Consider the following 27,078-nt stretch of genomic DNA (forward strand, 5'->3'; position numbering starts at 1 on the left):
TATTATCGATTTCAATAATCAACAACAATTTATCTGCAGATAAATATTTTCCACGAAGCTTAAAAAGGAATCTCGAAGGAAACGAATGAACGAATTTCCTCTAAATAAAACCCACAGTCTTCCTTCTCGGCCCAAAATAAAACACGTAAAATCGAGTGGCTATTTCACGCTTATTATTTCCCATTACATCTACCTTCGATCCAAAACAGCATCCTCGAAAAGTGTACCACGCGTTGCCGGATAAATGGCCAATCGTTAGTGGTGATTCTTGTCCGAAGATTACGGTGGTCCGAGGGCAGAGCATTAGCGCGTTATCAGTGCAATTTATAAAGTGAAACTTGGAATTATAGATCGTATACGATACGCTCGAGCGAACCAGGCAGGTAACCGAGCGCCTTAATAGGATAGTATCGAGTGGTTGCCACGATATTATTCTTTGCCACGTTTGATTACCATCGATTTGCATTAATCGCTGCCGATATTCAATGCAGTTTACCGGTGTATCGTGATTAATTCGAAATCCTCTGTATCTTGTTTCCGATTCAAAACGACCCCGAAAAAGTAATTTTGCTAATTATTTGCCACGGGGTTCATTTTATCGATTTCAACGATCTTAGGTCCTCTCGCGCAGTAGGCTATTATCAGTAAAATTTGACACGTCACGAACTACCAATATCAATGAATCTAGAATACCAGTAACAAGCTTGATGATAGCGAAAAATTATATTGTACAAGTGAGTGTTTTTCGAGTCATCGATTAGCCTTAGTCGGTCCCTAATTGTTTCCATATTCGATACAGTTTAATTAATTCAAAATTCTCTATGTCGCATTGAGGAACGTTCACGGAAAAGACATTCTGGCAATTATTTGCTATAACATTCATTTGATCGATTTCAATGATTCTTTGATCTAATCCTGGTTCCTCTTGCACAGTTGGATTAATATTATTGGTAAAAGTTTACAAGGCACGAACTACGAATTACCAATACCTGTCAATGTCTTGAACGTCACTAACAAGCTTGATAACAAAGAAAAATGATCTTTCACAAGTATTTAGAACGTTTCAGTCATTTTACTTACGTTTTATTACGTTATATATTACGTTTACCTTGGAAGATAATTACCTATTGCAGATAATTAGCGAAATTTTTCCTAAGATCGAAAACGTTTCAAACAACACGGTTGAACGCGAACCTGTCGATTCTTCGGGCACTAATTACGATAGGTCCAGGATCCTTGCGGTGTCTCGAGTGTTTAGGTGTGCAGCTAGATATCTGGAGTGTAATTTCACGCTCGTTGGGAAACGGAGAAGGGTGGAGAAGTGTAGGCTGGAAGAGAGAGAGAGAAAGAGAGAAGAACGGAGAAACGTGCGGTTGAAATCGAGTGCTTTCACGAGTCGAACCTCTCGACCGAAGGAAAAAGAGTTCTTGCGGTCGTCTTTAAATCGTGCGGCGGGGAACAAGTTCGAAAGCGAAGTTACATCGAAGTTAGGAACAAGTCCCTGACAGTTCTCGACGGTTTGTTAACCGATATTGTGCGGCTAGTCACGCTGCGCTTGCTGCCCGTCGAGAGAGCCTTTTCCAATTGAATCGTAAACAGTTCCCGCTTTAAAGAACTTTGCTCCACCCTCACCTGGTTCGAACGGTACTGAATTTCGATATGATCTACGTTTCACTTCCGTCCAGTGCAATGTATTGGCGCGACCACGTGTCGAGAAAGCGGAGTTTGACTCACCAACAATTCGGATAATATTGTTCGAAAGTTTGCACGTTTTTGAAAGTGCATAGATGGCGAGCGGTTGAGAGTTAAAATGGTTACATACTCTGACGGTGTTTATTATCCTGTTTTTATAGCTTGATGGTTTATAGAATTTTAATATTGGATCGTGTAATAGTAACGAGTCTATTCGCCTTTAGACTTTAGTTATGGAAACGTTATTACATACTTACGTTAGTAGCAATAAGCAAACCAATAAATGAACAGAATAGATGCACAAAAATCTGTAGAAGAGTTGAAATGTTTTAAGCGAGCATTTTGGAAAACGTTCTCAAAAGTATTTTTTAAAATTAGGAAGAAGCTATTTTATCTCCTTGATTAGGTAGAATAAATTGAATTTAAAGCGATATTGAATAAAAAGAAGATACGTTAAAAAGTAATGTAAAATATTATAGGTAAAAGATAAATTATTATTGTATTCTGTATAATTTCGTTTAAATTTACTTAAATTTATCAGAAATACGTAAACATTCCCGGTTTACTAATAATATTACCAGCGTTATACGTATACATCAAGAAACTTTATTAGCCAGCCTATCCTTTATTCTTTACAGTTAGACGCATACTATATATCGAGCTGAAACATGTGATCAATATTCCCACATATCCGACGATACTCCCATTTTAAGCTCTTTTCATTACACGCAAGCACAGACGAACGCTTATAATCCGAGTACTTAGTACGTACGTGCGATACTTTGTCCTGCAGCGCTAATGAACGATCAATACGATCGCAAAAGGGGAGAAAAGTTGGACGATTTACCGTGTCCACGCGAGTCCTCGGAAAAAAAGGACGAAGGGTATCCGAGCGGCATTAACGCGCCAAGTAGCGTAATACCGGTTATAAATTTTGATCGAACGAGATAAGCAGCCGTGGGTGCCATTATTAAAACACGCATCGCATCGCGGAAGCTAATTAAGATAAGGCGGAATATTATTAAGATTTAAGTTACATTCGGAACATTCGAGCCCGCAGTTCCGTGGCCATGGATACGCCCCTGGTATTCAGGTTTTACCAGTGCGGTTATCCGAAATTATCCTTGCAACCCCTCCGGCCTGGGGGCGCGTTGTGTGTTTCGTGTGCATTAAATGTACATGGAACAGATGCCCCCGATCCCCCACACGCACGCACACGCACACCTGCGGGCGAACGCTGCGGTTTCGTGTTGTTACAGCTACAGCTCGATTCAAGAGTTACATGTACAATATATACCCTCTGATCTTTATGCATGAACGATACATATACGGAAGTTTCGTCATTCTGTGAAGAATCAGTTTAATCGATTTATATGTATATATTAGTATATCATATAATTTTATCGTATAATTTTCATTTTTATTCTATCGTAGAATTTATATTGTGTTATTATATAGCCGAATTTAGATACACTGATCGAATACTTTTGCGAGTAACTGCACATACCATTTGCTAACTATCAAAAAGAAGGAAGGGATACCAAAGAAAGAATAAGGTGTGCGCGACATGTAGGTCGATCAAGGAGGAACGCAAGCTCTAGACGCGAGACATACGGCGAAGATCGAGCTTATCTGGAATCGCGGGTTCAGTCACGCCTGCCTCGAAGATGCTTTTGTGCCTCGGGCACGGCTTTAACTTTATGCGAAAGTTGGCCGAAGCTCGAGCCTCCAGCTCCAGCTGCAAGCTTCAATTTCACCGTGGACGTGCTTAACGAGAGGTATCTTGGTTTAATGATACGCCAGACGGGCCGTCTCTAATTATACGCCTCGAAATTTGTTAAGGAATTTATCGGCAAACTTTCCGGGGAGACCGTCTCGCTAGCTTGTTTCGCTGTTTGTTGTATTTACTGATCTTTTTATGGACAACCTTTTTATACTTCCAGAGGAATTTGTCACTCGCGCGTTTGGGAAAATAGCATTTTTTCCCAGCTAGCGCATTCCATTTTCAACATTCCTTTTATTGGTAAATCTCTTTTCATTAACGTGCTCGACCGGCAAATCGCAAGTTGCAAGTGCATCAGGAAACTTGCTAGTCGAAGTTTCCGTTTCATAGCAAGTACGGAGTTTCCAGGTAAGCTACTTAATCGTGGTTGACTGTAAATCGTAGGTGATTGCAGCGTAGCCGATATTTCGTAGATAGGTATTACTCGCGGCCTGGGAAATGTATTTCGTAACGAGCATTGTTGCATTTCACGGCTACGATGTCTCGTAAATTACACGATTTCCCTGAGTCGTCGCTGATAACTGCTACTCGCTTCGTCGCGTCTAACGAAAATGCTTCGCGATCGCGGCGGACCACACTCCAATCGGTTTGTTACAATTTGTGTCTGGTTAACGAACCTTCCTACATTCTTCAAATTCTCATAATTTCTACCTTGTTTTTGTTTTAACAAATAAACGTATTGTTGCACGGGTGATGATTATCTTCCTTCGTGATTATCATTTATTTACAGTAACGACAATTAATTTATTTCACAATGTACATTATAGCAGGGCGCAATTCAAAATGCGTGTGTTTTCGGTACAAAATTCCAGGATCGACTGTTCTTTTCGACCTCACGAATGTATTCGAACACAGAGAATAGCTATGAATATATTATGTGCATTATACGAAACTGTTTGAAATTTCCTTAGCACCGTAACGAGGCACGACTATCGTGATTATAATACTAAAATTTGTAGTAAATAAAACCAATCGAATATTGTATATAGAAGTTACAAGACAGATAGGTTTACAATTTAAAAAAGGAATTTGTATATAATATAAAATATTAGTAGGGGGAGTTCCTCGAGTGCCGGACGCTTAGGGTTTCTCTTAAATAAATGAAAAAATATATATTTTATTCTTCTTATTCCGCGTTCTTCGTAAGTTAACGTAATTCTTAATATAATTTCCAGAAATCACAAATATAATCGTTAGAACACCCGGAGATATCGACACAATCCTCGTGTCTCCATTTTTCACAGTTCGAACAGTGAATCCAATCTTTCTTCCTTGCTTTCCAAACAAACTACATACAAAACTTATTTTCTTTCTTATACCAAACATTCCATCATTTCCCAATTTTTACCAAAAAATCTTTTACCTCGCAGTAAGCTTAGCCTCTCGGTATCTACTCTTTCACGTTATAAAATCTTATGGAAACATTAAATTAATCTACTTCATCAAACGTTTCAACAAACGTTACACAATTTTCACCGAAAAATTTTCCACCCCAATGTAATCTTCGCATCTGGATTTCTCCAGAATTACAAAAGCTATCGAACCGGCGTATCTCGAGGTGTATTACTTTGGCTCATTGTATCATCGTGCACGATTCGGTATCGCGAATCGAAACTTGCTTCATTTCCCTCCTCTCTCTCTCTCTGCCTGGCATACTAAATAACCCTACGAAATCACGTTGGAATCGGGTGTGGAGGCTTTTCACCAAGGTCTGTGGCACATCCTCTTTCACGTTGCAGCTGCTGCAACGATAGAATCTTGCCCTCTACCACGTGAATACGTATGTATGTACGTCTCTTATCTGTATATGATTACACGGCTGTGTAGTTTGAAACTGCTTCTCTCCAACTTGCTTCACTGCCCTCACCAGAGTTTCTGCTAGTTCACCTTCTCTCCCACCCTCTCTCTCTCTCTCTCTTTTTCTCTCTTTATTTCTCTCTATCGTTTTTCTCACCCTTTTGTCTTTCTCGTGTTCTTCGATCGAGGACCTTCGCTCCTTTCTGTTTTCTTTCTTGATCGTGCCACGTACGTATATGTTTTTATCTTGTTAACCAGAGAATCGCGTGGATTTTAATGAAACACGTAGGTGGGAATGGAAGGAAAAATACGTAGGGCTGAGCTTGATCGTGTGATTAGATAGTCGATGAAGTAATTTGCGAAGCATGGCGTTGGCGAGTTGTTTTTGTTTCGTGTTCGGGGTGGAGCGCGTGTTTTATCGCCTTCGAGAGTAGGTACGGGGAGAATGATGTTTATCGGATGATGAAGATGTATTGCGACGTAGTTTGCAGATTTTTTGGTACTTCTACCTTTGATAAAGTAGAATTTGTAGCATAAAGGTTTCATTGCTTTTCATTGCTAAGGAAATATGATGGAAATTGACTTTACTAAACGATGATGTATAGTATACAGTGGTTTGTAAATTTGTTCGTAGCTTTATGTATATATATATACAATATGTAGAAAGATTAGCCAAAATCTGCAACCTTTCTATAAAGTTTCATTGTTTTACCTGAAAAGTGCTGAAATTCCAGGTTATTAAACGACGAAGATTTATACAGCTTTTTTGAAATTCTGCATCAGTTTTGTTTGGTTATGAAAATTTCGTGGAACGAAAGTCATATTATCCTTCCTAAAAGCTTACTGAAAATTGAATTTATTACAGGATGAACACGTATACAAAGTTTTAAAAATTTTGCATCCGCTTTATGTTTGATTATGGAGATTTCATTGGCTTTTTTCAAAAGTAGCTGAAAATTGAATTTGTTAGGCGACGAATATATACCTATTCAGCGTTTTTTTTTTAATTTTCATCAGCTTTAAGATCAGGTTATTAAAAATTTGTGGAGCGAAAGTTTCATCAACATTTAGAAGTAACGAGTGCTGGGGATCTAGTTGTTCTAGTACAACTTTGAATATAAAGTTCCTTTACTGTATAAAATACAATAAATAAATTATACAGAGAATTAATAGATTGCTTTTAAAAAATTCAAAGTTATATTTATCAAATAACCAAAATATAATTTTCACTGCATGAGGTTTTTTCAAAATTTTGCAATAATTTAATATTGAACGGTAAAAATCTTGTAAACTTTATATTTAATCCATTTTTCTCAGCCTTACAATTTTTCTTGTCTACGCTTTCTGAAAACTACATGTGTTTGCATTTACTCGTGAATTCTGTTCTTTCATTTCTAACAACGACTCTTTCTTCGTAAAATTTCCTTTGTCGGTGATATTCTTGCCGAAATACATTTCCTTTCTTTCAATTTTTTATCACGTCTCGGATAATACATTTTTCGTTCTTTAATCTGCTTTCTTTCTCCAGGTGTTTCGTCACCTCGATGATAAATCTTGTGAAGTTTAAATAAATTTTATTTCGCCTATCTTTCGTGTTGATCGAGTTTTAATGCCGTCCTTCTTTCACAGCTTTTTCTCGAGTCCCTTCATTTGGATAGTCACTTTGTTCCAGGCGTTTTTCTAGTTTCTCTTTTCTTCGTTCTTTGTGAGCTTCGCTGTGTGAACTTCCTTTCCATGGCTTTCCTCCCTTATTTCGTGGTTAGTCTTCCCGTGAATCTCCTCGCTCGATTCTTTCTGTTGACTGTCAGGAAACCTTTCTCTCTATGAGTTGTTGCATTTAGCCTCTGCAAATCTTCTTCTATGTGAATCTCTTTCTATCGAGTCTCTGTATCTTTTACATTCAGAATCCCTTTATGTTTCACATATTCAAAGTTCACCTTAAAATTTCTCTAATTTATTCAAGATTAACCAAACGATATCCAATTATATATTCTTAAATTAACAAAATTTAATTTAATTAATTTTATTAATTAATTAATAACAAATAATTAAATTACAAAATCATAATTCTTCACCCTGCTGCGTTCTTTCAACCATTACCGACCCAATTTTATTTTTCTACCATTAAAAATATCTCCAGCTTAAACGGAATATGAGAAAAATTCTTCCTGAAATGCATGCTTTCTCGCTTTAGTTTTACGTTGAACGTCTTCTTGAAACATCATAAATGCTTTTCATTTGCTGGAATGAGAGCAAGATTGAAATATAAAACTTAGAAGACCGCAGCAGGGTTAAGAGTCCTTCATGTTATTGAAATGAATAAAACGTCATCCAAGAATAATCTTCTCGAATGGCAAAACTTTCGACAGAGATTTTTATTCGAAGTTCCGTTTCACCTTCTCCTTATCGATCTTCCTGCACTGTTTTAAAATTCCGCGTACCAAGTCCCTCTTCTCTCTGTTTGAATTTCTCTCCATTAAAATTTCTCCCTCCCACTCTCCCTCTATCTGTCCCGCTTTCAACTTTGTGTTCATCAGCTTGTCCGTAAATCGAACTGCCTTTGAGCAAGGAGTGCAACGCGAGCAGAAACGCGCATTCACCGTGGTACCGTTAATGCGTTCACCGGACGCGACTGTCTTCGGTGACAGGCGAACTTTTTCGATTATTCTCGGTGTATTGGTTTTTCGCGCCGTATTCATGATCTTATTGCAAGAATGTAGGGGATGGTTGCGGAGCACGCGACCGCAGAAAATTTCATCGCGCGACCTCGAGTTATAATGCCGTTGATAATGAACGCGTCGTCGCTGAACGAAATTTGTTTGCGGTGAACGCTGTTTCAGTTAATGTGTTTTGTTGTATGGTGTGATTAATGTTTAACGAAATTCTATGGAAGTAGTTTGCAGAATGTTGATTGCTTACCGGGTAGATTGCAATGTACGTGCATACTCTTTACAGTTTTGTATATTTAAAGTTGCAATTTGTACATTGTACATTCGTATTAATATTTGCAGACAGCGCTATCTCTGTATTTGTTGCCTCATATGAAAGACGATGATTTAAATATCGTGCTGCTTGTTCTACATAGATTGAGAACATAGATCATTCGTTGTAACTTAACGTAAACAATTTTTCCCTGACAATAAAATTAAATTTGTACAATTTAATTTTCAACAAACAAGAAGCTTTCCTCCTCGTTTCTTAAATTGCATGCGGTCTTCTTTATATTTTTTTAACGATCTCTGCTGCAATTAATAAATTTTACCATTTTCTCTATGATAAATTACAAGTTGCTTTTTTTATCAAAACTAATACTCTCCCCTTTTCGTAACTTGATAAATTTCTTAAAAATATTGGCTGATTGCGCAAAATAATTATACGAAATAAATCTATTTCGCAGTTCGAACTGTTTCTATGAATTTGCTCGAACGCAAATGAGTGTCCGAATATTAAACTGAAGTAAATTTTTGTTAAAACTCGCTTGTACAATTAAACGTTATCGACAGAACGAAATGGTTTACGTATTTTCAAGAAACAATAAATGATTTATATCTTCGTAGAATAAGCAACACGATATTTAAATTGTCCCCTCTTGTACGGAACAACGAATACAAAGATACTGTCATGTTCATACATTTTTTTATTAAAATACATTTTTCTTAAAAATCGGCAGTGTATCGATCACTGCGAATATTTACGTCTCGAAACATTTCCATTGAAAAAGAATCAGAGTCACATTTTCTACTTTACAATCTATCGATTAATCAATCATCCCTGTCACAAACGAGGCCATTTGCAACGAGAAAAGATCGAGACATCGAGAACTGTCTCCGTCATGGTGGAGAACGATTTTCCATGGGTGAGGGAACCTTTTCAATTATTTCCGCGAAAATAGGCGGATCAAAGTTGCCAGCTGGCCTGGTCGGATTAATAATTCCAGAATTAATTAAAATTCGGCTAGAATGCCGTCGAAATAAGGGGCAGCGAAGCGAGAGTATCCGTCCGCCGGAATCGATATTAACCAGGACGGGTATAATTGTGAATTAATCGAATCAGCCGTAAAACGCGATCCTTCAAATTCGCTGAATATCATTTCCAAATCATCGAGGAGTATATCTACACGCTCCACCGACCGATGCAACTCGAAAAATATGCCGAAAAATTGGCGGTTCTACAGGGTTCTTTAGAATCATGAAAAATGATAAAAATTGTACTTGATCACATTTTACGACTATTATTCATATCCCGTAGAAAATTGATTTACGAAATGTATTACAGCAGAATTTCGTTCGTTCTTTAACTCGAATAAATTTCAATATCTATTCGGCCTTTGATACAAGAATTCATAGCTGAAGGCGAATTTAGACTTTAACACTTTGATGTGTATGCGAGTGATTCATCCACGCTGGGAGGTGTAAACTTTTCTTGCTAGAATTGCCCTTGCGGGTTTTCGATCACGTTCAGATCAGAACCCAATGTTGTTCATGGTAATAATCCTGTTCCGAAATCTTGAAACCATTTTTTTGTAGCGGCGGCTGTGTGAAAACTGTCCCATTGAAAATTTGTCTTTTCGTCTCCTGTTTCCATTATGAAAAGACTATAATTCGGCATGTAACATCTTCTGATATTTTATAGCGTTTAATCTACTCTTTACAAAAGCAATTTCACTTAATATATCCAGGAATGATCAATAGATTTTAGTGATATTGAAGAAATAGTGTGTTTCAGTCCATAATTATTCATAGCAGTATAGTACTCACTGAACGAATAATTTTCTCCGAACTTTCTGAAATTTTCGAGTGAACATCATAATAGTTATGTCTATAATAGCTATAATACGATCATCGTTGAACAGAGTAAAACGATAATTTCTAAAGCAAGAGAAAATACATGAGCTCATAATACCGAAAATGTATGCACTTCTTCAAGTGCGTTACAAAAATTGTTCTTGTTATAAGAAAGAAAGAAAATGAGAAGAAGCAGTTTTAGTTTTCTTTCGTTTTTCTTTCCCACTGCTTGTGTTCGTTTCACAGCCATTTTACCCTTCTCTCGTGCAAATAAAAGAATCGATTGTAAATAATAGAGAACTCGACGCGACTCGGAATTATATGAAAAATTATGGACAGTAACTTGAATATTCATCAACATTGAACGATGAACGGTGAACGGGGACGGGTCGATCAGCGCGGAAAATTTCGCGAGATTCTCTTTCAATATGCAGAAAACATGAACGCTCGTGGAAGCCGGCGGTGACGCGTAAAATCGAATACAATTATTATGTGGGAAAGTTCTTTCCGTTCGGTGCGATAAATGATCGCTGTTTGTTTCTCTTTTACTCCCTTTTTTACTCTTGTAGTATTATTCTTTTAAATGTAGCGTTCCGTAGTTGCGCGTGCACGGGCCTCGTTTGAATTTGTAAAATTGAAAATTTTGCTCGACTCAAAGCATTTTGCGAGGTTTTTTTTACAATAGATGTTGTGTAAAGTATCCTTTCCATTGCAATTGGTTTCATCACTGAATCGTTTAATCATCTGTAAAGAGAACTTTGTTCGCTTCTGTGGAAAAGAGATTGCAATCAATTTCAGACTTTTACCTTGATTTGAAATGCAGAAATTAATAATCGTTTTATTTATAATAATTATTGCACAGAGTAAAATAATTATTATTAGAGAAAAAGGAAATAATAATTCCCAAATAATGTAATGATTATTAAAGGGTTGGTTTGTTGTTTTCGTGTGATAGTAGATTAATAAAGTATTACGAATTTAGTTAACAAATAACAAATCAAGAATAAGAGGAATAAATTAAAAAAAAGGATATATATGTATGTATAATTTTGTACTAGTGGTATCACAGAGGATTGCTTTATAAAAAAAATCTTAAAATACTTCTAATAACTTCCTGATAGGATAATAAATATCTAATTATAATAATGTAGCCACTATTTGTCGCAGTCTACGATATAATATATGATAATCTAAATTGCGTTTTATTACCGCGAAGTCACGGTTTTAAACGTTCCACGCGATACTATAACAAACACGTGAAGGTTCTTTAAAAGATCTCATCCGACAGATTAAAGTAAACACGAGAACTTGGGTGGCAGGGTTTCACGATAACTAAGTGTTCAGCCTCTTCGTTAAAAACTCGATGGCAACGTGGATAAGTGAATTAGGAAAGTGCAGGTCGGACGTCCTTTTAGCGTAGCCATTTACCTTGTCCAATTTTCCCTTCTCTGTGCATGCTACATCATTGTTTCTGCGTAAAAGGTTGGCGAAGAAGGTGTCTGAATATTGTACATTTATATACTTTGTATGATTATTTTTTAATTTTATTCATATTATAATCATTAGATTTCTATTTCGTATCATCTTAAATATTCCATCTTATCTTTTCCTTTCTTTTTGTTAAAAACTTCAAACATACCTCAAGTCTACTTTCAACCACTAAACTCACCCTTCTATCTTTCCAGATTTCACGACGCTCCTACGTTCAAAAAAACCTCATTTCACCGCAAGGAATCAATGTGAGCCACTTACCAACCTCTTCCTAAATTACATGTAATCCAGTTGCCCGCATTTCCAAGGGACGGTACCAGCCCTGAGTTTCGAACACACGTTCCAGTTCTGCCGAATACTTCTTCAACAGAGCGTTACCTCTTCCCATTTAAATCTCCGTCACAGCTGTAGTGGCGCTTTACTTCACGAATCATTACGTTCCACGCCACTTAAACAGGTCAACACCATCCCCCGAAAGCAACACCTTGCCATAAAAGGCCCACTGACGCTCGCGCGCAACGCAAACTCGTTCCGATCGTGTACCAGCGGCAAACAGTTTCGACACGGCTTATTAGGCCCGCCCTGAATAATTGAGCACCGTGTTAATTAACTCGACTTCTCGCCCCTTTTCGAATTAAACATTAGAGAAAGAGAGAAAGAGAGAGAGGGGGAGAGAGAGAGAGAGAGAGAGAGGATGATGCGATGAGCGACGTTGATCTCCAACCAAAAACCATCCAACGATTAAGTTCGAAATTGCGAAGTCTTGTTTACATTAAGCAAGTAAATCGACGTTGGCAGTTTGATTACTTCGGGTGATTTTCAATTGCTTTTTTATCTTGTTCTTTCTTATCTATCTATCTTTTTTTATCGACATAAATAAATCTTTGAGATTTGTGGAGATATATAAAAGGCTCGTTAACGACATTCTATTTGGCTTAAAATATTTAAAATATTAAAATTGTCCTTTCATTTTTTGTTCTTTTAGTTACATCTACTTATTTATATAGAGCCTCCTTAACTTGTTAACAAGTTAATAGTTTAATGTGCGATATTAAATAACACAATAATACGATATCGTATGTACGATGTTAAATACAAAATCTCTGTGCCATATTTCGCTCAGCAATTAAAAGAACATGCATTTCTGAAAAACTAATACTTTTGAATCGCGTCGTTTGTAGATATAATTAAACCACTATCTATTCTATCCTATTATATAGTAAATAATTTAATAACAAAAATTCTTCCTATAAAATTTCACCACTCTCTATTCCATTCTTCTCTTATCATTCGGTTTTCGTCTAGTCGAAAAAAAAGAAAGAAAGAAAGAACAAATAAATAGAAAATGAACATGCTGCCGAAACAAAAATCTCCCAGCAACTTATATCGAGACTGAACTTGTCAAACAAATCATTGCCAGGATTTCCACTGAGGCTCGTATCAACGACGCGTCCTCTCAAAGGATCAAAAACGAGGGGCGCAGTACGGGGGATCGAAACGAGTGGAAAGAACTTCGAATCTTGCCGGATCGGGGAGGAGAGTACTAGCAGAGTTTGACTTGCAGAGTGCTAATATTAAAGTTCCGCGTCGCCAAGGGTTTCCAAGGCTTTGGCCATCGGGTCCATCGAGGGGCGACAAGCGAAGAAACGTTCTCCTCCGTGCATCGGCCCACTCTCGCTGCCGATTAGATTAGAATTTGTTAGGGGTGTCGGCCGGTAACTTCGTCAGAGGAACGCTGTCAGTTTTGTTTCATCGCTGGCGGGCAAGGCAGCGTTTCGAAAGTTCCTCTCGCGCGAAATTCCTCTTCGAGACACCGGGCGAAAACTTTCCGGCTGAATACCGACTTATAAGGGACGACAAGCTCCACGGGGATGAGGCTGAATTAGCCCTGGCATCGGCCTTAATACGCCTTCGAAGCTTGTTTCCTTCGCCCTTCTTCTTCTCATTCTTTCTTGTTTTCTTTTTTTTTTTTAGGAGAAGGGGGGGACATTTGTGTCTCTGTGGTGGGGAATATGACATTCTTGGGCTTGTCGTTGCGCTGAAAAATTTAGAATAAGGTTGTAATTTGTCCGTTGCTTCATTCGTGTTTACAATCTCAGTATAGTTTTGAAGGTACGCGATGAACGTGTTAAGGTGGATTTTGTGAGACTTTTAATAGATAAATTAGAATTTTTCGTCCTTGGAAAATCGTGTATAATTAACGTTAGGATATACACGATAATTAAAATTCTTTCCATGATATACTTTGTTCCATTCTATTCTATAGAAGATTATATAATTGAACAAGAAAAATTCTTCTGATAAAAAAGATTGTCCTTCGAAATAGCACAAAGAGTATCGAAAAACAACACTGAGCTTTCCGTACAGGAAGCAACGTCGTACATTCTGCTCAATTCAATTCTCTGTTCGGAGAATTGAATTCGCGGTACATCTTGCAGCTTCTTTGGGCCGAAAACAATGGTGAGAAGAAACTCTAACAGCCTGGAATTGGAAGAGACTCTTAGCGGTACAGCACGGTTCTTCCAACGTTTCAAGCGTTGGCGACACATCCGTGAAAATAGATTAGAACTTGTTGATGGTGTCGCGTTTGAACTTTGTTGGAAAACGTGGTAGGCCTGTTCTAATTACCACCGTACACGGAAACCGTATACAGGAGCTATTAACACGCAGGTGTGCTGTGAAAGAGATAGTAGAAACGAAAGAGGTTTAATTGCGTTCGTGTTGCTAAAACTTTTTAATTCTCTACTTTTTTTTAGAGAAACGTTGCAAATATTTGGTCACTTTATTTAGAGAATAAACGTCAGGAATCGATAAATGAACATAAATTTTTCAACAGTGTCTAGAAATTGTGTGTTGCAAATTATGTATTACTATACAAAATAATGCGGCGATCGATATAGCGACCAGAGACAGCGTAAATGTAAAGTTTAAATTACAAAATTTTAATTAAAAGCTAATAATAAAATTCATTTTATCTACTGGAAAATAAATAAAAAGCAAACTAAACATTACTATAGAATGTAAAATAAGTAATTATTATATGTATATATATTCTTTGGATAATAAGCGAACACAAGTCTAGAATAAAATTCAGAAAGTATAATATATGTTACGAATTATTGTACAAGAACGATGCGCAGTAGATGTATCATAATAACTAAAAATAGGATAAAAGATATTTAAAGTTTTTATTGCCTAATTCATTTTGTGCAATATGCACGGAAAGTGTCGATATTTTTCTATTAAACTAATAATTCTGTAAAGTGACGACTTTTGTAAATAAATTGAGGTTTCTCGAGTAAGCACTCGTAAAATTTTGGCAGTAAAGTAAAAGTTAATTGATAAACTGACGGACGTAGGAATTTGCATCTTAGAAAATGGTGTTTTCGTACGTATATAGTTTCATACATCATGAAGGCACTTCATTTGGTTGCAATTCGCTAACTTTGCGTGCAATGTGTTTCAGAAGCAGATGCTTTATGAGTTTACGACTTGTCAGAACGTTTGTAAAGAGCACGAGGAATTTCCCTGCACGTCGCATCCTCGTAAACTTGGTCATGAAATTGCTACTGGGAAATAGTTAAATAAACTTCATTGATGACAGATAAATTCGTACTTATTTTAGCGTTTTCATACGTATGGATTTTTTATAAATATTTCATTCATATAAACATCTTATGATTCAACCCATATAAATATTTGATACTTCTATAAAATGTTATAACATTTTTATGAATATTTAAATGAGAAAAAGAGAAATCTATGATTTCTGACATCTTCGAAATAAATAAGTAGCTTTAATGTATTACTGTATATGAAAGAAAAATTCTCATATTCATACAATAATATTAGATTTCTCAACGATTAAAATTCAATGAATTCAATGAATTGAATATTATCTCTGAATAAAAAATACACTAATATTGGTGAAATTGTGAAATATCCTTTATCTATTTTTTATATCTACTATATTTTATTGTATTAATGAAAGAAATATTATTTTGATTCGCTATGTGTACAGCAACATGTATTTTTAGAAAATAAATAAAATATTTTGAAATAATTTAAACAATATTCTAATGTTTCAAGTTTTGCCTTATTCGAAACATTGTCCCAAAAAAATGGCCAAAGTCGGCGTTTCGACGTTTTTTTCTCTAAAAGGAATCACTTTGCCCGGGGGAATCAATTTCCCCTCACGTCCTCGCCGAGTAGACGTCAAAAGGGAATTTCGATGAGTCGAATTGACAGCTTTACGATCCTCCGTTAAAGCTTCCTATATTTCGCACGTCTTCGCTCGAGATCACGAAAAGCTTTTCTTCGTCATCATAGATACTTGTTCGAAATCGTGAAACGTTTACCCACGGACTGAATTCGAACTCTCCGATTGAGGAACAAAGATACAAATACATACATATTTAGTTTGATGCAAACAAATAGTTTCACTGATGATCGTGTCTGTAGAAGAAAGCTAAAATAAATCTAGTTTTTGGTATCAATACAATTGAATTTTGTCAGTGTTATCTATCTTTTATTCTTTAAATTTTGCCCTTTCGAGTTTTAATCTCGGTTTTATTTCTTCCGAATTTTAGTTTTTGATCTGGTTGCAATTTTAATCTCGTTTCTAATTGTTCGTTATTCTAGCTGATTTCATATTTCTATTATTGAATGCTTTGTTAAGTGACAATACTCCTATATCTTTCAAGTAAGTTTAAACAAAGATCTAGTAAATAATTGTTGAATAATTATTATTGGTGGATAGTTGTACAAATATTTGGTAGGATATTTTTAATTCATATTTGACTCACCGTGTCTGCTTTTGGACGAATCGACGCGAAGGGTTCCTTCGCTTTGGATCTGATCCTTCCCATTCGTTACACGACAAGCATAGAACCCTATGTCAGAGACATCTAAGTTGACGATTTTTAGGCGGCTTCCGGCGATGTTCTTCGCAGCATGTTCATGTGTCTGAGGAATACAAATATTTTCTCTTTTTTTCCTATTCACATTACATATATATGTATAATAAAACATATTTAATAAACAATAACATAAAACAAGGCTAGAAATAGTAAAATATTTTTGATGTTATTTCAAGATATTTTATCTAGTATAAACATGATCTATACTTTGGTACAACGTACTCCATCTACATAGGTATTTCTACATCTCATATACAACATACATATTTCTGCATTTGGCCAATGTAAAGCACAAATTTTTAACTCTCCTGTTCTCACTGTAGTCTCATGGGTACATGTTTATAATTACGAAAGTTAGAATGTTATTCTCATTAGAAGTTACGTGTAAAATTGCAAATATTCCTAAAAAGTCCTTTTATTGTATAATGTTAGGTTATTTGTACGAATTTTTTATTTGCCGTTTATTTCGTATTTATAATAGGAGGAAAAATTAAAGGTAAATATTTGTGATTAATAAATGTTGATATTACCTGCGCAGGTATCTTCTTTATAGTGATCTTGGGCCGCTTTTCTTCGAGAGGTGCTTCGTTCTTGTACCATTTGATTCTAGTTGGCGGAGGATCGCCGACAACCTCGCATCGCATGTGCACTACACTACCGGCATCTCTCGAGATATTAGTCAAAGTGCGTATGAACTTTAACGTGCCACTTTTGGCTCCAGATACAGCTTCCATGTCAGTTCTATAAAGTAAAAGAACAATAAATTAAAACACTTCATATACGATCAAAATAAAATATTCTTATATCTCTGACGAGGTAAGTATCACTAATATGTTACCAAACATTATGGTATTTAAATATTTCAAAATAACAGATCGGTATTTAACTTTGTTTATTTCCTTAGATGAAAGGTCTTATAAAATGTATAACTTTATAAATACTTTTAAATAAACCACCATTTTCTATCGTTATAAAATTGCAGAATAGTATTAGGCTGAATAATAATTTATTAGATCGAGTAGCAAATTCAGTCGTGTTCCCTCAAAAGAGTACGTTGAGCGCTGTTAATTAAGTCTTTAAACAACTTTTATAGCATTCTTCGAAATGGTATAGAATATATGCAAATGATATATATATAGTAAAAAGTGAATAAATTTATTAATCAACCCAAAGTAGTATTCTACGTAGAATATTGTAAAATATTGTATATTTATTTCGTGATGTTTGCTGCGCCAGCGAAAATGATAATAACCAAGGTTACGCCATTAATCATTCTTTAATATGATTTTAAAAAGTAAACTCCGGCAAGTATACGCTGATGATACATGTTTTCCGAGCACCCGTTGGAGTGCTCTCATTGAAATGTATGAGCAACATGTTGTCGCGAGAAATGGACCAAAGAACGCTCAGGACACACGGGTTAAATTTTTTATCAGTCAACAGTTTACATGCTCCGTTTAGCATGATTACAGGTGTAGAGTGAAGCGACATATCAAAAATTCAACGATTATTATACCTTGTATTTGGATTTTTACAACGTGTAAAGCCCTGGCGCGGGAAAACATTTTCCACCATGACTGGATATTTGTTACGATGCCTCTTACACAAGCATATTACAAGCGTTGCCTGGAAGCATTTATTAAAATGCACAATAAATCGTGCCGCTTAAAAATATTTCGTGTTTTAAAAGCCGCGTAATGGCATATAATATTATAGAAAAAAAGGAAAAATAAAAAATAAAATGGATACACGAAGTAGGTTGTAAAATTAATATAAAAATAAAATCGAGTTGCTGAAATTAGAATTTTCGAAAATAGATACGTAATTTGAAAGACTTCGATTTTCAGCGAATTTTGTTAAAAAATGAAAACAGTAAATAGGTAAATAAGTTAAAAGTAAATTGCTGCAATTAAAATTTTAGGGAACAAATGATAAAATTGAAATACTTAAACTTTGAATTATTTTTATTAAAATATGAAAAATATGTATATGTAGGTCTGTTCGTCTGTTTCGATCTAAATTATTCGTTAAAGGAAAAGATATTTTATATTTTTCTTTTTTAATAATCTTTTAATGTATACATTGTTCGATATTGTCAATATAACACATCAGTCTAAAAAATATTTTTATACTTCTAATATTATGTAATAGAAAATAAGTGAACTTTCGTATCGACGTAATACAACAGGCTGACAAATCAAATAAATTGCACGGAGAAGATAAATGCCAAAGACCGAGATTTTTGTAAAATGCATAGTACATTATGTTACTTTAAATATTTCATTCCTAAAATATCATATGAAGAGGGAAGTAATTTAATTACCTAGATTATGAAATAAAAATAAATTTTGATACAATTAAAAGTTATCGAAATAGAGCGTACATAGGGTGACAAGTATTCAAAGAACAAATTAACTAAATGCCAAATTTTCTCTTTCAAACTTCATCGCAGGTATTATTGCGAAATATAAATAATTATTGGGAAATATTCCGTAAATTCTTTATTTGAAAATGCCTTGCGTTTTAATAACGATAAATCGATAATATCCAAAGCGCATTGCACTGTACATTGCATAGTACGTTGTATTGCAGCAGGATTTTAAAAAATCCAAGGAGATTCCAATCAAAGAAGATGCAGATGAGCAAAATAACGGGCAAAATCAAAGTTCTTATAGCATCTAGAATTTTCTGGAGATAATTTTCCTCGAGATCTAATCTTGTAAAGAATGCTTCGATTAAAAGCTTGCTTAAGATTTATACTTAAAATTTCCCAAACGAATCTATTCCTTGTTCATAAGGTACAAGTTCATAAATCATACTGTATTAAATTTTTATTTAAAAAAAAGTGAAGAAAAATACACAATTTTTCTCCTCTATTGGCTATCTCCGTTATATTTCACGCAGACGAAATTCAATTCGAGACCCATTGGCATAACGTGGACGGCAAATTTCTCGATGTGGCAGGGTTAAATTTAATCCGGCTCCAATAACCGAAACACAAAATCCACTTGAACTACCCACTCTCTCATACTCTGCTGTCACATTAAATCATAGTTATCTAACCATGCCAATGAGACTCAATTGATTCATTGTTCGATGCTGTGAAACAAAAGAACTAAAACAAAAGTAAAGAAGGGAGAGAAACAAAGAGAATGTGCTTTCGAGTAAAAGTGCGTTTCGATTAAGCGAACGAATGCTTGTTGCCTACTTTAGTAAAATTAATGCAGTCCACACACTTCTGTTTAAAAACTTTAAAACACCTTCTGTCTTTTATAAAACTTCGATATTTGATGCAGATTCCTAAGCTTGAAGCGTGGATATACTTTTTAGTAAAATTCATGATACACTCGCGTCTGATACTTTCTTTATCGCGTAATGTATCCTGTTAGGCGACATCTCTATATGGTTTGATAATTACATAACTTTCCGTAATTTTCAAGCAAATATAGATACCGTTCTAAGATTTTTGAGCGACGATGTACATTGCACGAACACGCGCGAAATTATAAATTGTTAAGATTTATAATTGTTACGACGACGTGAATGCATGAATCACTATACATTTCCTATTTTAAAATCTACCACGTGAGCAGTACATATTTAATAATTATAATTATATGATTATATGAGAAATCTAGATGAAACAATTTTTTTTAGAAATTTTTCAACGTAGTTATAGCATCACACCACTATTTTAATGCGCCGTGAAACAGTTAAAGTGTAAACGACGAATTGGCGATTGTTCGTTTATTTGCTAATCGTACGTACGAATTCTCTTAGAATGCACTAAAAATACTCCAAAAATGTTTGCTCGATTCTTATAAATACATTTGCGAGCAATTTTCTCGCTGGGCGTTTACATTAAACGAGCACGAACGAATGCTGTTGCTTTCATTTTATGTTCCTGCTCGTTTAAACGCACCTTGATAGACACAGAGAGCACTAACACGAAACGGACCAGTGTCCCTGACGGATTTTTATGCAACGGCGATCCCACGTCAGATGCCCTCAGGGCGGTCAGCGTTTCCACCCACATGCAGATCGATCTCTGCAGCCACTTCGTGTAACCTCGCCGCTAACAATGTAACTTGAAGGGGATCGTTAAAAGCAGCCAAGTTTTCGGCCTTTGAGTCGCTCAGCTTGAAAGTTTCGCCCGATTGGCGAAGGAATTTTGATTATGTCGATAATGTGAAGGAGAAGCGAAAAGGGAGCTATGTTTCTTTCTCGCAGAAATTCGTGTTTTTAAAGGCCACACGCTTTCTGTTGCTTCGTATTTTGTCTTTTGCATTTTATCGTATTAAAAAGTATATTGTCATAAAAATATACTCTTATTATGCATCCAAGAAACAATTCCCCTAGAAAGAAAATTGTACGTTTTTGATGGATTAGGTCGAAAGAGACTGTACGTTAAGAGACCACTAAAGAAAGAGAATACGAACCGGAAAACATTGTAAGAGGATCTGTAAGGGAATAATATTTCCGCGTGTGTCTCTTGTCTCGATCAAGCGGGCAAAGACGATGAAATCTTGGCTAGTCCATTTCCAGAAACACTCGAGTAAATAGCGCGACCCTGGTGATCGTACATCACCAGGGCGATAAGGGAAAGTTCTGGTCATGCATTATTTCGCGGCGCGCCACCACGCGAAAGGGCGAGAAGAATAGGGTGCCGGTCCATTAACATATTCATACTTAATATTCCAGTCGCAACGTCGCGCGACAACGTCCGCCGTGCCGGATTTATATTGCCCTAATATACGCGATTACTTTCTCCCCCGTGCGTCGAGATCTACCGGAAGTCACGATTGATTGCGACTTCCACTAGAGCTCCGTGCATCCTCCTTCGTTTACGGACACGTATCTTCGAGATGGAAGTGGTTAAAAGAAAGATTACGGCAGTTTGTTTTACACTGACAATGAGAGATACACTGCTGCTTAGAATTATTCGAACGACTGGAAAGATCGATGAATTTGAATAATTGCAATTTAAGACGGTCATCGACGATTCTCTTACGTTTTCCACAAATTTGAGAAACTCGTTAATAATAAAGAGAATGATCCGAGAAGGCAGCTGTATGAATGAAGTATCGCCAGGGATGGAGTATAAATTTCGCTTTCGGCAACGATATATTCAACACGCGACACTCTATTTCCCTTGTACGAGTTACAGTCAAAATTTATCCTCAAGTTTCGCCCTTTCAAGCTCGATGCATCTGCTTAAACGAGACCCTTCGCTAATACAACGACGAATGACGATCATGTAAAGGGCTTTTCAATTCGTGTGCACGTCAGATGCACAGAGTTTGTCTTGGAAACATGAAACTAGGTACGCAGAGTCGATTGTTGTTTCCCTTGCGATTAATTAAACTGCAGCCTGCTCGAAAATTCCATCGTTCGTTCCTTTGTTTTCGCAACAACACCGGTTTCGGATCCAGTCAATTCTCGTTCCGATCAATCACGGCGTAGCCGCTGTTTTGCTGTTTCAAAAGTTATCGCGTAAAATTCGATTGAAAAGGAAAAAGAGACAGATTAAACCGTACAATTTTTAAACGTTCCAGACGGAACGGTTAATCGAATCCATCGCCTAGTTCCGTTTGCCTTTCTGGTCTCACGATCAATTTGAAATTTAATCGAATCGTGTACGATCAGGTTAATGAATTTTTCAATTTATTACCGCGTCGTTTCCACGTTTCTTTGCTGTGGTTAATGGAAAATTGATTTCGTTGATCCGATGCACTTTCAGTTCTTGATTTTGCCAAGTTTCAATCGCCAGTTTAACATGCGAATATGTTTTTGTTTATTTTATTATTATCTTTGGTTTTGAAATTTTTCAGCTCTTCCTGTGCTATTCGAAGTTTTGGTAAATAATATATGAGTGTTTTTCGCAGTCAGTAAAATGCTATAGGTTCATATGTTCGTTAAAATGCTTTTTCTTTCTTAAAATAAATTAGATAATAGGAATTTTAACGTTTCAGTATTTTTGTCAGTTATTAATCTTTTAAATGAAAGCAGCATATATAAAGTCGAAACGCAGACATTTGTACATAAAAGATATCTCTGGCCATTAAAATAAAACTAATCGATCAATCTTATAAGATATTTTCAATCGATACAATTGTCGATCTGTCGAATAAAATGGAATATCTAAAATTTTCATATAGACATACACAGTACATTAGGTATTACAGTTTTCGACGGTTGAAATGAAATCATCAAATTCTTGAAATATACGCGTTTCTATATAAAATTTCGCAATCACTCGTATAAAATTATTAACACTGAAACACACTCATATAAAATAAAATGTGTGCTTTATATTCTAAAATACTCGTGTCTCTACATAAAATATATCAACCCGTATCGAAAAATATCAGTATAAAATAAAATAACGTACCTCTTGAAATAAATCTGAAAATCTCTTATTCTATTTGTATCGTATTTCCTTTATAATGGAAAACATTAAATAAAGTAAAACTCGTTACGATTCTCCCATAAATATTAAAAATAGATATGCTAATATTTATACAAGGCAGTATAGACAACGTAAAAGAAATTCAATTCCAAAAGGTTTAATACAAATATCAGCCTCTTAAAAACCTAATCTCCTTAATCTTAAAAACTCCCTCCCTCTCTCTCTCTCTCTCTCTCTCCAAAATAGCTTTCAATTATCTAAGCAAAATTATCAACGTTCCAGAAAGGCAGTCACGCCCTTACAATATAATCAGAATTCTCGATCTGTCGCATAATTACCAACGATACTGATGTATATTCGAGCGACTAAAACAGCTACTAAGGCCAGTAATATCGTCCATCAAGCATCACGAAACTGTCACAGTAGCCCATAGCCGTTCTTAGGTATCGAGCAAGTGGAGCGCACTGTTACGCAAACCGGAAGCTACCCCTTGGCGCGCAGAGGCAATCACCACGTTTGCCAAGGCATGCGTGTGCGTGTTCCTCGTTCGACACAAGGACACGCGCGTCCACTCGTGTACGCACGTGTTTACACACTGGAACGTGATTGCATACGACCGTGGCGAGTAACTAACCTCCGTTGGTTATTGAATATAAATCAAGCTATGATCACTAAGTCATCGGCAAGTTCCGGTGCACCTGTGGCCTTCAGGGTTAACCGTTCTTGACCCACGAATCGTTTAAATTGTGTAAAATGATAATAACCCTTTACAGAAATCGTGTTTGTTCTGTTTCCGGTAAAGAGTATGATTTTGATCGCTTTGTGAAAAGAACGAAGAGTTATGTTAAATAGAGGAAATCGAATTGAAAGTTTTCCTTCTGAACATTCCTACAGTTGTAAACTATTCATTTTCGAAATACATGATTCTATCTTTTTATCTAAGTAGGAAAAATGTAGTAAAAAGAAAGTAATTTTCGGAATCCTGCCATTTTCTAAAACATTTATGTTTTTATTTAATCAAATCAAAGATGAATTGCGGATGCGTGGGCGCTGAGATGAAACATTAATTCCGAATGATTGTGTATGCCACGCTTTTGAATTTTTACGTTTTTTGGAATTTTTTTCAATTTTTCTTTCAATTCTTGAAGCATGTCGAAGAGAATAAAACTAGTTGTTATTTTAAGTAAAAGAAGTACTTTAAGTGCGTCAAGTGCTTACATCACAGGTAAATCAAATTAGACAGAACTTTCCGTATAAATAATTAAATAGTGATTTGCTTGTATATTTAAGCGGAGAGAATAAAAAAGCGTTATTCAATTTTATAGGTTGTAGTGAATCCTTTCTCAAATCAAATGTTCATATAGCAAACTAATATTATATATTTCTATCCCAGTTTCTTCATCTTTATATTATCAATAAAATGTTCAACTAACTCGAAACACCTAAAGGTTCTAACTTCCTATATCACAAACGTAACAAACCTGTATTATAGCGTCTAGACAATCTCGTCAAACCTTTGCTTTATTTCAAAACCTTAAGATCAACAGAAAATCGTCGTGATTTTGTCGAATAATCGCGTTTAATCGTGTCTCGTCAACGTCGTCGGCAACTCGCTATACTTTCTTTTATTTTTCCCTGGCTAACCATCCCTTTTTCCACGTCTCGGTCGATTTTACGCGCTGCCATTAGAGGATCATCAAATTACAGGGGATTAAGGGGGAGGTGATGGTGGAGAACACGAGGACAAAAAGTTACGCCCGCGGAAGTTTCGCAAAATTGAAATCACCGGTGCATGCATTAACGACGTCCCGACCGGTTTTCGACGTCAAACGACACGGGACGAAATTAACAGCGCTCGCGAAATTCGCCGTAAGGGTGACACAGGATTGGCGGAGGTCTGGAAAAAGACCTGGCCAGTTCCTCCGTGTGTTTACCATGCAAAGTAATTCTATGCATTTTGAGGAGGCGGCGTTTTCGTCAGTACGTTCGTGGTGTCGCCGCGGCTCTTGCTCTCGTAACTGGCGAAATCTCGATAAATGCGGGAAAATCGTGGAAAGAGTGGAAAGAGTAACTCCTGTTTTATATTCAAAGTTCGGGAATTTCGAACGAATGCGTTGTTGCTGCAAGAGATATCGGAGAAGGGCTCTTTGCTTTTTCATAGCGATTTCTGATAAACAACGACGAATGTTAATAACAGTTTGCGATAGACGTAAATATTTATAAAAATATGAAAAATTAAACTAACTCGCTTGCTCTTCGAGCTCTAAACTTTTCAATCAATACACGATCAATGAATACATGATTAATACATTAAAATGTTAAAACGTCGTTACTAGGAATAAACGTCAAGTATAATTGCCAAGAATAATCAACAGTTTGCACAGTCATCATATAGCGAATTTTGAGATATTTTAACAAACTAAAATTACCGAGCTAAACATGTTCTGCATAGTACATGGCATCTAATTAGATTCAAGGTAATATCACGTATATAATAATCAATTGTGTAATTATGTTTCTGTCTCGATAAAACAAAACATTAATATTGGCAAAAAGTCTCGTATAATTAAAATAATTGCAAAAGCGGAAATACCAATCATTTTGATGTAGTTATTTGTTTCTTATCAATTCAATATATACTGTTGAAAATTGTGGATCTTAATCGCCGAAATAAAAGTAAAGGAACACTAAGGTTACACTTAGAATTCATATTAAAATAGTTTTAGATTTAGTTAATAAAGGATTTCCAGGATCTTCCTCGATATACATTTGCACGCGTCTCAGCACTTTCTTTGCCTTCATCTTCCATATCACACTGCCAACGGAACAGTTACATTCATCTGTTTTTCGAGAAGCTGTGCACACACATACTTCCATACACTCATCTTCACATAAGTGTGTCACTACTACGTGGCTAATCTAGTCTAGCACATAAAATTATACATATCTCAATATATATCTATTTCTAATAAATTTCTTTAAATTATCCTAAGAATTTTATGAATTTTGTGAAAATGTCTTTGAACATGTTTCACCGTTGTATATCTTATCACTCGTGTATTATACAGCCATAAATATATCGCTCGGAAAAATGCTACCCAAAGAATATGATATCAACCCTTTCAGCATATAGTTAAATGCAGTAGATATACACGACGGTTGATTTATCGTTTTAAAGTATTAAATTTCTTTGAATCGTTCTTCTAACAAATTTAACACGAGTTTTGATAATATTCATCCGATTTCAAAATTAACCTACTTATTGACAGCCCTCTACAAGGTTGGCTTATGAAATATTATCGATATGCTCGACGTAAAATCGTGGAATATGACGATCAGAATTATCGTTGGGGAAAAATTACGTTCAGGCGAGGTAGGGATGAGTGAAATTTTCCATCGGAAATGTAGATGTGGAATTAAAAAAAGGGGGACGAAGGCCGGAGGAGAGCAGAAAAGGGGAGGATTTCATGGGTTCGCATGATGGAAAAGCGAGCGCAGGGGATGCCGCGGGGCTTAATAAGGAAGCGGCTCGATTGGTTCGATTCGAAAGCTAATAATGCCACTTCCCGTGCGTCGTAGAACATGGAAAGCTGTGGGCGTGATTAAATTTGAATTCTCTACTTCGTTTCTGACAAGCTAATTCCCGTCGATAGAGCTAATTCTGACATTCCGAAGATTCGAACCTCTTCTTTTAGGAATTTTATCCTGTTAGCTATCGGGTGTTACGGATTTCGGAAACGAAAGATTCAGTCAGCAGGCACGATGTGTACGTTCGACCTGCTGAATTAATTTTTTGATAATAGACTTTTCCATTTTCTTTTCTCCATGCATACGTCCTATGTAATTTGCACAATCACATGACGATAGATCTGCACGAAATTACGTTTTTATTTTAACCAAAGTTAATAATAATTTTATGAGCAGCATCTGCATATTTTCAGCGAAATAAAAAATCTGAAATCTACTATTTTACCAAATTTGATAGTTGTAGTATAAATAATACGATTTTCCTCACATATCCTTTATCTTAACCAATCGAATTGTTCCACTTGGCTGTTTTCCATACACATACGCTCCATGTGATTTACATGGCTATATAATGACGGCGATAATGCGACGAACGTGATTGAAATTACGTGTCGTAACCGATCTAAGCGAGAGCATTATGGTTACGATATCGTGTGTGCCACGGGTCGCCGACTT

At 35.9% G+C, this 27,078-nt stretch overlaps 1 protein-coding gene across 2 annotated transcripts in view; it reads right to left on the minus strand.

Annotated features, from left to right (window-relative positions):
• The window catches only part of LOC117235285 (tyrosine-protein kinase transmembrane receptor Ror), a 350,830-nt gene that overhangs the window by 30,547 nt on the left and 293,205 nt on the right, over positions 1-27,078 (minus strand). For both annotated transcript variants that reach the window (XM_033497157.1, XM_033497158.1), the window contains exons 3-4: positions 16,997-17,207; positions 16,353-16,512 (exon numbers count right to left, since the gene is read on the minus strand). In XM_033497157.1, the coding sequence (XP_033353048.1) occupies positions 16,353-16,512; positions 16,997-17,207 (371 nt within the window). The remainder of the gene's footprint in view (positions 1-16,352; positions 16,513-16,996; positions 17,208-27,078) is intronic.

The sequence above is a fragment of the Bombus vosnesenskii genome, unplaced genomic scaffold (genome assembly GCF_011952255.1).
Source record: "Bombus vosnesenskii isolate JDL3184/JDL3185 unplaced genomic scaffold, Bvos_JDL3184-5_v1.1 scf7180000013315, whole genome shotgun sequence".
NCBI lineage: Eukaryota > Metazoa > Arthropoda > Insecta > Hymenoptera > Apidae > Bombus > Bombus vosnesenskii.